At 45.8% G+C, this 12,254-nt stretch overlaps 1 protein-coding gene across 2 annotated transcripts in view; it reads left to right on the forward strand.

Moving 5' to 3' along the window:
* Fam221a (family with sequence similarity 221 member A) overlaps positions 1-11,399 on the forward strand; it is a 21,559-nt gene extending 10,160 nt beyond the window's left edge. The window contains exons 4-7 of one of the 2 annotated variants that reach the window (XM_055611767.1): positions 1-74; positions 3,144-3,248; positions 4,337-4,419; positions 10,997-11,399. The exon at positions 1-74 is cut by the window's left edge and continues 133 nt beyond it. In XM_055611767.1, coding sequence (XP_055467742.1) covers positions 1-74; positions 3,144-3,248; positions 4,337-4,419; positions 10,997-11,065 — 331 coding nt within the window. In that variant the 3' untranslated portion in view covers positions 11,066-11,399. The remainder of the gene's footprint in view (positions 75-3,143; positions 3,249-4,336; positions 4,420-10,996) is intronic. The other variant, XM_055611768.1, reaches the window with a different exon arrangement.
* Positions 11,400-12,254: the final 855 nt, after the last annotated feature.

Raw genomic sequence — 12,254 nt, forward strand, 5'->3', positions numbered from 1 at the left:
CGCAGCAATGGGAGGGCTGACTGGTTTCAGCTCGTTGGCGGAAGGCTACATGCGCTTAGATGACAGCGGCGTCGGTAAGTGAAGACGTGTCAAGTGTGAGGTTGGCACAAGATGCTAACAGTAACAGAACCTCACGTTTATGGAGTTAGCACTTTAGAGGCTTTTTCCCCCCCAGAAAAATTTCCCTTAGTTTTTATTAAAAAAAAAAATGTTGCACTATACCACATATTTTTATAGAAAACTTACAAAGCACAAGAGAAAAGATTATTCTGTGTGCGGTACTTGACCCTAACCTGAGTCCACGTCCCTGCTGACGGAAGCAGCTGGACGACACTTCCGTCTGCTATGATACAGTTACTTCTACTTTATTGTGATGCTTCTGTGTTCTCTCTCTTCCCCTCCATTTTTCCTTTTCCTTCCTTTCTCATCTTTTCTCCCTGGGAGATTCAGTTTGGGAAGTCAGGCCTTGGAGCCTGGTAGAATTTGAACCTGCAGTGAGAGCAAGGGGGAGACCACCAGGCCCTGTTGTTGGGCGTTGGTCTGATGCTCGTGTTTTGATGTTAATTACGGGCCCTCAAGATCTGGTCACTGCCCAGATACACCTATCCTTGTTGTGTAAACCTGCCTCAGACATTATTCCTGATGGGTTAATAAAAAAGGCCTGTATCCAGGCAGGGCAGAAGGAGGTAGGCGTGGCTAAGGTTCGCTGGCTTTGGGGAAGGAGAGACCGGAAGGGAGGAAAGAGGAGAAAGCCTGATGGGTTAGCATAGAAAAGAAACCATGGGCCTAGAGGAAGGACTCCAAAGGTGGCGTGGGAAGGAGTGATCCAGATGAAAGATAAGCAGGTATTTATAGGATTATGGATGGACGGTAGCCCAGATAAGGATGGTGAAGGCGGACGGCATTGGATGGGGGCTGGGAGGTGGATGGTGAGGTTACTGAGATAGTGTAGGTGGAATTATTTGCCCAGCCCAAGGTGTTTATAAGGCAATTATAAAATCTAAGAGGTGTCTATGCCTTAGTGATTATGATAGAGGGTTAGATAATACCGCCACGATAATTATAGGGTTAATAATAGACAAAATTTAGCCCGATACCATTTATTTCCAACAGCACACTATCTACCTAGAGACCAAATTACAAATGAGGCAAGCCCGTAACATTGGAGACCCGTGTAGCAAATGTGAAGGTGCAGGCCTGAGCAGCCTGTGTTCCCAGTGTCACAGGAGGGAGAGTGGAGGCAGGCAGGGGCAGGAACTGGGAGAAGGAGCAGTTTTCCTGTGCTGCGCACTCTAGGAGACAGGACCAGCTTGTCAGCCAGTTAGACCCGCAGTTCATTTCTGAGGAGGTGGTCTGGGAGGAGATAGGATTTTTTTTTTTTTAATTATTTATTTTTTATGTGCATTGGTGTTTAGCCGGCAAGTATGTCTGTGTAAAGGTATCAGATCTTGGAGCTACAGACAGTTGTGAGCTGCCTTATGGGTGCTGGGAATTGAACCCAGGTCCTTTGCAAGAACAGTCATTGCTCTTAACCACTGAGCCATCTCTCCAGCCCCGATAGGATGGTTTTATGTATTTCTCTGTAGCTTCCTTCTTTTTGGCTCAAGAGTCAATGCCTTCAGCAGTTAGTCTTCGTAATTTGTAGTTTGGGCGTGGTGCATAGTTCCTTGTTCATTGAAGAAAGAGCTTTATTGTTCATACTTAGTTGTCCTGGTTTGCTTTTCTGTTGCTTGTGCTAAAACGCTGTCCCAAAACAATTTGGCAGGGAAAGGATTGCAGGTGATAATCCACCATTGAGGGAGGCCATGGCAGGAACCTGGAGGCAGAAACTGAAGGACAGAAATGGAAGGACACTGCCTTCTGGCTTCCTTCCCATAGCTTGCTCTATACCATATAACCTAGGCCAGAGGACGCACTCCTTTAATCCCAGCACTGGGTAGGCGAGGCAGGGGGAACTCTATGGGTTCAAGGCTAGCCTGATCTATGTAGTGAGTTTGAGGACAGCCAGGACTACACAGAGAGGCCCTGCCTAACAAAACGAACGAAACAAATACTCCAAATAAATAATCAACCCAGGATGATGTGCCCAGGGGCAGCACCACCGCATCAGGCTGGGCTCTTCCACATTTTATCACTTTTTTTTTAAAAAGATAAATTTATTTATTTTTATTTTGGTGTATGTGTGTGTAAGCCACACGTATACAGGTGCCTTCGGAGGCCAGAAGCGGGTGTTAGATTCCCTGGAGTGGTGTTGCAGGCACTTATGAACTACCTGATACAGGTTCTGGGAACTGAACTCTGGTCCTCTGGAAGAGCAACACTCTTAAGCACTGAGCCACCTCTCCAGTCCCAGCAATCATTTCTAGTTAGGAGGGTAGCCCACAGACACGCCCACAGGACAGTCTGATGGAGGCAGTTCCTCAGCTGATGTTCCCGCTTCTCAGAGGAGTCTAGTCGTGTCCAGCTGACAAACACGGAGCAGCTCACTGGTTTTCTAGATTAGAAGTTCAGCTCTCCTCATACTGAATGCTTTGCTTTAGTGTCTCGTAACTCTGTTAGGGTCTGGTACTTCTTTCCTGACACAGTTACAATGGTATCTAGTAGGCTTTCCTCCTGTGGAAAAGTTTGTGAGAAATGTAAAAATTCTTTTTTTTTTAAAGCAATTTTTTCTTCGTGTGGTGGATACGAAGTTAAAATAAAGATTCCTTGGGCTGGAGAGATGGCTGAGTGGTTAAGAGCACTTGTTGCTTTTGCCGAGGACCCGGGCTTGATTCCCAGCACCTACATGGCAGCTCACAACTGTAACTCCATTTCCAAGGGGGCTAACACCCGGGGCACTAGGCAAAAAACTCAGACACATAAAATAAACATAATTTAAAATAAAAATTCCTGTTTCTTTTTGTACTTACTCGTGTTTGGTGTTTTGTTTTGCGTCGGGGTCTCCCTGTGTTCTTCGCACTGGTCTGATTTTTCACTCCCTAAGTGTATGGGGCTGTAGGGCCTGCACTATCGTAGCCAAAAACTGCACAGGGATTCTTTTCTAGCAGTTCTGCTGATACTCTGATTTTCTTGAGGGTAGAAATGATGAACTGCTTGTGTCTTTACAAACGGAGATTTCTACTTTTTGTGTCTTGTGTTTCCAGGCGCACCCTCAGTTGAAGTTTTGGATTCTCCAGTTACGGCCATGGACCACCCGTTCCTAAGAGCCATGCAGCAGCCGTCTACTTCTCCCCAAATGCTAGCAGATGGTAACGAAGTTACAAGAAGTACTTTTTTGGTGTAGTAACAGTATAGAACTTGATTTGCTTCCCAGGCAGCAGATGAGAGCACGGATGCCCCAATGTCGGGTTTAAGGAACCTATGAGTTTTTATTGGGGTTACCTGGGCGAGCAGCAGGGGTAACTCAAAAGCAGCTGCACTGGCAGGAAGAGCCCGGGTCAGTGGAGAGTGGAAGAGGAAGACACCTGACATTAACCTCTGGCCCACACACACACACACACACACACACACACACACATGCATGCGCGCATTTCAGTTCTGGGACTCTCCAAAGCAGTTAGTATCATTTCTGTGGTTGCCAATAGAAAGCCTCAGTGCATCATCTCAAAAAGTTTAACAGGAATTTCAACTGCAGTTTAAAAAAAATAGTTGGAAAGTTGTGTATTTGTGTGCATGTGTGTGCATGTCTGTGTGTGTATGTGTGTGTGCATGTGTGTGTGTGTGTGTGTGTGTGTGTGTGTGTGTGTGTGTGTGGTTGGGAGTTGCTGGGCGTGCATGTGGAGGTGGCCTGTGTGCGGAGGTGTGTGTGTGGGTGCGGAGGACTACCCGCTGAAGTTGATGCTTTTCCTTCCAACATGTGGGTCCTGGGACAGAACTCAACTTGTCAGGTAGGAGGCAAGTACCTTTACCTACCAAGCCATCTGTTGTCCTTCTCTTCCACTTTTGAGACAGTGTTTTAGTCTGTAGCCTAGGCTAGCCCAGAACTAACTTTGTAGGTAGCCCAGGCTGGCCTCCAGTTTTAACTCTTCCTGCCTCAACCTCTCAATGACTTGAACTGGGTGTCATCTCTGTGCCTGGCTCTAGGGCACTCATGTGGAATCCTGTGCAGTGCTATTTAATAGGAGCCGGTTAAATATTGGGAGAATGTTTGCTACTGGAAATGACTTTTGTTTTGTGATGGAATTCTTGCAGAGAAAGAATTCAGTATTAGGACCATTTTGGCCATTTCTGGTTTGAATAATAAACTGCTGTTATTTGGTATAAAGGAATTCTGTCTCCTCTTTTGGGGGACCTGTGATGTCATAAGTACACAACTGAGAATTTTTTCTCATGTTAGTAGGTCCAAGCACTCAGGTTGCTTCCTTGAGGAAACCTGGTGAGGATGATATGGCTTACTTTGAAAGACAATACCAGGAAAGGGTAAGCATTTGCGGAAATCTACTTGTGTACGGCTTTACTTGAAACACAGACACCACTGAAAGATTAGATCTTGTATGTGGAACATCAATGAAAACAATTTGTAAAGGCTTAACTCACAGATGGTACTAAAATTTGATGCTTCCTTAGAACAATTCACATAGAAAAAGGACTGATAAGAAAATAGGACTAAAATACCAGCTGATTCATGAAACTCATAAATATTGATTAAATACATAAATGAAATAAACATCAGCCATCTTTATATATATATATTTGAGACAGAGCATCTCTGTGTAGCCTTGGCTGTCCTGGACTTTGTAGACCAGGCTGGCCTTGAACTCAGAGATCTGCCTGCCTCTGCTACCCTGAGTGCTAGGATCACAGGCATGCACCACCATGCCCAGCTTTTTGTGTGTGTGTAAGTGTCAGGTGAGGCTATGCAGAGGCTGGTTAAGGTGTGCAGTGGTGCAGCTGGGTGGGAGGAGCACCCTGCAGTGCTCCCGAGCACACCAGGTTGCTTAGGGTTCGGGCTGTGTACTTCCAAAGGGCTAACAAAGGGCACCCAAATGGCTTTAAAGCAAGCAAGTGGTAGGTGTTTGAGGTAACAGATATGCCAGCTACCTCAATGGAATTATGTCACCCTTTATGCACCTCATCAGTGTACGCAATTAGCTAAAAACTACACACACGTGAGATTTTTCCTGTTGTCACCCCTCCCATGATGCCTTGCTAAGCTCATCATGTAACTGAGGATGTGGACTATTAAATGATTCTCCATGCCAGAGCAGAGGAAGCGAACAGAAAAACAGAATTATCTCAGCTCCCCATGAGGGATCTTGAAGCTGAGGGGAGGGAGGTCCTGAAACTGGGAGTGGGCACCTGGACACAGTGTAGGCCAGACAGAACGAGGGAACACTTTGCAGTGATAGAAACTGTCTCTATCTGTGGTGTCATCATTCACCCTATGTCACTGTATAAGTCTAAATTTGAATAAAATGAAACGTGAAAAAATCTCCCTTAGCCGAGACTCAATAACCACACGACCTGGTGGCTCCCGCTTAGACAGGAAAGGAACCCTTTCCATCCTTACGGACAGTTCTTTTGGAGGACTCCGACCTTAGGGATATCTCTGTTTAGGTTACTTTAACAAAATGCCGTAAACAGTAGAAACTTGTTCAGTTTTTGAGGCCGGGAAGTCTTAAGTCAAACTGCTCGCAGATCTGGTGCCCCGAGGGTTGCCTTCCGGTCCGAGGTTGGTGCCTCCTCGCTGTGTGGCGGTGAATGGAGATGAGGCAGCTCTCTGGCCTCTTTTTCATAGACACCAACTGCGCTTCTGACGGTTGCCCACATAACCGACTTACCACCGAAAGTTCACAGCTCCCAGTGCCATCGGTGATGAAGTTTCGGCGTGTGAGTTTGGCGGGGGTACAGACTCTTGGAAGGGAAAGGGTCTGTAGCAAAGGGAAAGGCAGGGCTGAAGGACCTTAGAGGCGAGTTGGAGTGGGGCAGGACTTATGACCCAGTCAGTCTTCATTCCTGGAACACATGCTCACAGGTTGATTTTGGTTTTTACTGGGTCTGAAACTCCTGTCCCTCCCGATGGGTCTGAGTAGCGTTGGCGGTGTTGAAAGCATGCCGGTGTATTTGCTTGCTGGCAGATAGTGAGTGGAGTTCTCATTTATGAATGTTTCAGGCTACCTATTAGAAGTAAACCTGTGTTAACGAATTTATGAGTTGCAGTTTATAACTTTCTAGTCCGTGTGATTGTTTCCTGAGACAGTTTTTGAACTCTCTGCAGTGTGGTTAATGGAGTATGAAGGTAAGAATTCCACACTGAAATGCTCTCCCTTGAGCTGGCACAAACCATGCATGTTATCAGTACTTGTTCTTTACCCCAAAACCATGCAGCAAAAGGGACAATTAGGAAGCTGTGCTGGATGGGTCAGGTCCTCGGTCAAGAACAAGGCTATGTGTTGCCTCTGGCTATAGGTGCCCTTTTTATCTATTTCATTGGGGTTCTTATACCTCTACCTCCCTTCTAACCCTTATCCACTCTAATCCCTTCCAACCCCCAACACTGGGTAGGAGAGAAAGAAGGTTAGAGGGCAAAGGGGCAGCATGTGTCTCTTTAGATTACTTCCTGCTGTTTAGGGACGTAGTTCCTTGGGACAAGTCCAGTTTCCTAGTCAGGATTCCGGCTGTCCAGCAAACCAGCAATAGCAATTGCAGCAGCAGGATAAACCAGCAGCGTCGGTGAGCAGCATCAGCGAGAGCAGCTGTCGTCGCAGGCCCTGTCAGGGTTCTCAGAGTCAAACTCTCTGCAGCTGGCACAGATCGCAGCCCTGACGGAGCATGAGACAACCACAGTTCACAGCTGTGAACAGACTGAAGCAGCCCCACGTCCTGCACCTGGGATTAAAACAAAGTCACATTGGCATAACATGACTGGGTTTTTAAAGGAACCCACTCTCACTACATCTGGCCTTTGCTAACCATTTGGAACATTTGGTATGGGGAATCTTAACGGTGAGTGAAAGTTGGTTTAGTCAGCTAAAGCTTTTGTGCTAACGTGGTTTACTGTCTGCTTTCAGAGATTATTGGGAAGGTATTTACTTTATAGATTAGGTTAACTTGTCTTTTTCTGCCCTGATAAAACTTCGTCTCTTTCCCCGAGGAAAGGAGAATTTTACCAAGGAAACTAGTACTGAACATCTGCTAGCGGCAAGGCACTTTGTTCCTGTCAGAGCATTTTAAAAAAGCAGGGTGAGGTCTGGGAAAGAGAGAGCTTGGCGCTTAGCCCACTACATGGATATTTGATAAGCACTATTTCTTTGTCTTTTAATTTTTTTCTTTCTTAAGTTTTTTCCCTTTTTTTTTTTTGAGAGGGTCTTACCACATTCTAACACCTTGAACTTAAGGTCATCTTGCCTCAGCCTCTAGTATTCTGGGAGTTCAGTGTGTATCACTTTGTCTGGCTTTGTTAAATCCTGTTGTCAGATGAGCAAAGGCTGCTTTGGCCTTTTTTTTTTTTTTAAAGTACATATACAGTGGAGGGCACCAGATCTCATAGGTGGTTGTGAGCCACCATATGGTTGCTGGCAATTGAACTCAGGAACTTTGGAAGAATAACCAGGTTCTTAACCTCTGAGCCATCTCTCCAGCCCCCTGGCCTTTTGTTGTTGTTTGGCATACTTTCTACTTTTTTCCCCTTCTCCCATTACTAATAGTTACTAATAATTTAACGCTTAGCCTTAAATGAGATGTAAAAAGAGTCCAACACTTGTTGAGCCCTCATCTATAGATTGGTTGATTTTTTGGGGGGGGGGTTGTTGGGGGTTGAAAGAACAAGGTATTAGGTGTGACATCAAACTGCAAGTAAAAGAGACTGACCTCGAACATGTGATCCTCCTGCCTCATCTCCCAAGTACTGGATTGTAGGACTATGCTACCATGCCTAGTGTATTAATTGCTTTTTTTTTATTACTGTGATAAAACACCATGACGAAGGCAATTTAAAAGAGTGCATTTAATTGGGATTACAGTTCTAGAGGGCTAGTGTCCATTTTGAGGGGCTGAAGGCATGGTGGCAGGGACAGCTGAGCGCTGATATGTCAAGCAGAGAGAGAGCTAACTGAAAATGAGGTGAATCTATTGAAACCTTAAGGCCCATCCATAGTGACACACTTCCACAGCCAAGACCACACTCCCTAATCTTTCCCAAATAGCCACCAACTGGTAAACAAGTGTTCAAATGCCTGGGACTCCTGGGGACTCCATTCTAACCACCACACCCACCTTGTTGAGTGCTTATTAAGAACATTTCTCTCCATATTTGATTTTAGTTATACTTCTAGAACAATCCTGAGAAGTACCTCTATTGTCTTTAAAACAAAACAAAACAAAACAAAACAAAACTAATGAAAAGCTGTCCTAAGTGTTTGATAAAAGAAAGAGGTAGGAATATTCCCCTATTTAAATATTTTAAGAAATATTCTCCTATTTAAAACAAAAGAGCAAGAGAGAGGATGAAGACAGTTGACGTTAAAGCGGGGGGATACTAGAACAAGAAGGGGGTGACAGGAATGTGGAGAAAGATAAACAAGAACAAAGTACATACGTAAATACCATCTTTAAACCTGTGGCTTTACAGGGAACAGGACAGAAGCCGACCACAGAGGGCCTCTGAAAGACTCTGTCCTGCATGGTATCAAAGCAGATGCTGAGACTCATAGCCAAACTTTGGGCAGAGTGCAGGGAATCTTATGAAAGAAGGGGGAGATAGTAAGATCCGGAGAGGACAGGAGCTCCTCAAGGAGAACAACAGAACCAAAATATCTGGACACAGGGGTCTTTTGTGAGACTGATACTCCAACCCTAGAACCAACTCCAGTACCTGGAACCCCTGCACAGATGTAGCCCATGGCAGTTCAGGGTCCAAGTGGGTTCCATAGTAATGGGAACAGGGACTGCTTCTGACATGAACTGATTGGCCTGCTCTTTGATCACCTCCCCCTGTGGGGAGTGCAGCCTTACCAGGCCACAGAGGAAGACAATGCAGCCAGTCCTGATGAGACCTGATAAGTTAGGGTCAGATGGAACGGGAGGAGGACCTCCCCTATCAGTAGACTTGGGGAGGGGCATGGGTAGATAAGAGGGAAGAAGGGTGGGATTGGAAGGGGACGGGGGAGGGGGCTACAACTGGGATACAAATTGAATAAACTACAATTAATAGAAATTAAAAAAAACCCTATGACTTCGTACAGTAATTAACAAAATAAACAAAACAAAGCATCCCCCCTCTACTCCCCAAAAAACAAAACAAAAACTAGCCAGGCAGTGGTGGTGCACACCTTTAATCCCAGAATTTGGGAGACAGAGGCAGGCAGATCTCTGAGTTCGAGGCCAGCCTGGTGTACAGAGCAAGTCCTAGGACAGCCAGGGCTACAAAGAGAAACCCTGTCTCAAAAACAAAACAAAACAAAACAAAACACCAAACGCCTAATGAAAAGGTCCTATAATGTTGCCTTAGCATGGGGTGTGTTTTGGAGTCCTTCAAATGACCTGAAGACCTGCAGTGAATGTGTGGGAGAGAACAAAAAGAGGCCATGGTGTCTGAGTGAGGTTGCAAACCAAAGGGAGAACAGGAAAAGGGGGATGACCAGTTGCCTGGACTTTATTACCGGTAATTTATCACTTGTAACTTGGCAGAAAGGATAAGCTGGTTTTCCCAGGCTCGGTCTCGATTCTCTCCCTTTCCTCTTCCCTACTCTTTCCTCCCTTCTGTTCTCCCTGTTCTGTCCCGTCCTTTCCTATCCCCTCCTTTCTGCTGGAAATTACTCCTAAATCTTGGTACTTGCTAGGCAAATGCTCTGCCACTGAACTACACTACTTCCTCCTGATGTTCTTCTGGTTTCTTAAAAAAGAATAATAATAATAAATATTTTTTTTGAGAATTTCACAAATGTACATAATGTATTTTGATCGTATTTAGCCCTGCTCCATCTCCTCTTGGTTTCTTGGTTTCTTTCACTTAAGCTCAAAGGCCCTGTTTCTACTTTTGGGCCCTTTGCTTTTTTGTTGTTGTTCATCACCTTGAAAGTGTGAGGCAGCGGGGCTTCTGCGCCTGGAAATCGTCAGGAGTGGTGATGATGGAGAAATAGGTGTGCTTGTGTTATTGGGAGTTCTTACTCTCATGGAGAAGTTCACGTGTCTCAAGTTAAACTAAAACGGTATGGACTTTCTGTGCCTGCCCAGCCTTGAGTAATGACATGATGACTTATGTTTATTTATGAGAGCTTTAGGCCTTAGCTTACTGTTATTCCCGACTAGCTCTTATGACTTGTGTTTTATCTGTGTTCTGCCATGTGGTTCTCTCCCTCTTCGCAGTTGCATATGTCCAATGTCTCCTAGGCCAGTCTTTTCATGCCTCTTTCCCAGAGTTCCTATCTCTTCGGAAGTCTTGCCTTTTCCCTCCTGCCTTTGCTATAGGCCCATCAGCTCTTTATTCAACCAAAAAGAAGGTGCTGGAGAAGAATGTTTGCAAAATACCGAGGCAGGTGATGCTTCACAATACCAGCGTCCGGTCTGCACTGGGCTCTCTGCTGGTGCAGAAATCAGCATTTGAATATACAGAGGCAAACTTTACACAGGGCACAGAAGCACCCCTGCAACATTAGACAGCTGCTGCTGGGGTCCTGGCTTCTGAGTCCCAGGAACTCACCCTGAAGGGTGTCCCACAGCCGAGCCTGCCGGATTAGGTGTAGTCTGTAAGCGCAGGAATGGCCACAGGCTGGGTGCAGCACCAGGATTTTAAGCATTTAGAAACAGCTCAGGGACAGCTCAGATTTATTTCTGCCAAGGCAACGTTCGTTTGCATATTCTTTTATCAGACTTCTTCTGAAGAGCTAAAAGCAATCACTGGAAGATGTGCAGCCGCGACCCATTTGTGGTCAGATTTCGGATTTAGTTGTTTAGCAGTTGATAGATCTTGTGGCTGTGCACAACCTTTGTTTAGGATAATTTAGTTTTCTTTTTTTTTTTTTTTTTTTTTTTACTAATAAATGTTTTCAATTTACAGATAAAAATGGAAAAGGCTGCTAAGCAGAAAGGAAAAGCTCCGCTGCTGTCAGGTACAAAGCCTTCTTGAAGTCTGTTGGACAAACTGGAGCCGCCATCGGATGCATCTTCTATTTATTTAAGTTTATTTTCTATGTACTTTCTTACTGTGTAAATACGTCCTTTTTGAATTTTGCTTACTGAAACAAGTGAAATTAATTTTTTTTTTTTTTTGTCAGAATCTTTGACTTTAGCCCTTTATATGCTTTTCATAGACAGTCTATGGTGTAGCCTAGACTGGCTTTGAAATCACTGTACTCCTGCCTCAGCGTATGTATGCTTTCTCTCTCGCTCAGCAAGTTATATGTTATTTTCATGTGATTGAAACCCTAAGAAAAGGACAATAAATATTTTTAGCTTATCATAATTTAACTTTTGTAGTCTATCTAAAAATTTAAAAATATTATTAAAGGCTTTAAGCAAACACATATGGTCCTGTTTTTTTGTTTTTGTTTTTGTTTTTGTTTTTTTGTTTTGTTTTGTTTTTTCATTCTAAATGACAAGCCTCCTCTCGGATATCCTGTCATTGGCCAAAGTCAGGGTGACTATGTGGCTGGGCAGCTGGGCACGCCTCTCTGCCCTCGGTGCCAGTCATCCCGCTGCCTCACGCCGTACGGACCCGGGCACCACCCCACCCCCCCCCCCCCCCCCCCCCCCCGGGGCCGCCGCGGGCGGGTACCCCCAGCTGCCGCCCCCGCGGGCCCGCGGCCCCCCCCGCCCCCCCCCCCCCCCCCAGCAGGGTGAGCATCGAGGGCTGCAGCAGAGGTGCGCTTCTACCAGCCTGCTGGCCCTCGCCGCCCCCCCTCCCCGCCCCCGAGGCTGAAGGTCCGCCTACTCGGCAATGCCACGTTGTTTGCTGCCACCGCCCTGCTTCTCCAGTTTGTGATACCCTCAGTTTCTGAACCGCTTCTCAGCGTTATGTCCCCAGCCGTGCTGCCCAGCCTCATGGTCACCCTGACTGGGCAGCGACAGGCTATCCAAGAGGAGTCTTATCGATAGTCCAGTATTTATGGGGCTTCAGAAACCTTGAAGCAGACCAATAACTCGTTGCAGTAAGCATTTGCATGTAAAGCCGTCTGGGCAAAAAAAAAAATACACTGTGTGACAGACACACTACACACAGTTTGCAACATCACTTCGATGAGGAAATGTACAGTGGAGAGAGGTGGGAAAGATGGTGGAACCGAGAGAGGCAGAACCGGAGACGCTGTGCTGGCCAC

The sequence above is a fragment of the Psammomys obesus genome, unplaced genomic scaffold (assembly GCF_907164565.1).
Source record: "Psammomys obesus unplaced genomic scaffold, mPsaObe1.curated_primary_1811, whole genome shotgun sequence".
Classification (NCBI taxonomy): Eukaryota; Metazoa; Chordata; class Mammalia; order Rodentia; family Muridae; genus Psammomys; species Psammomys obesus.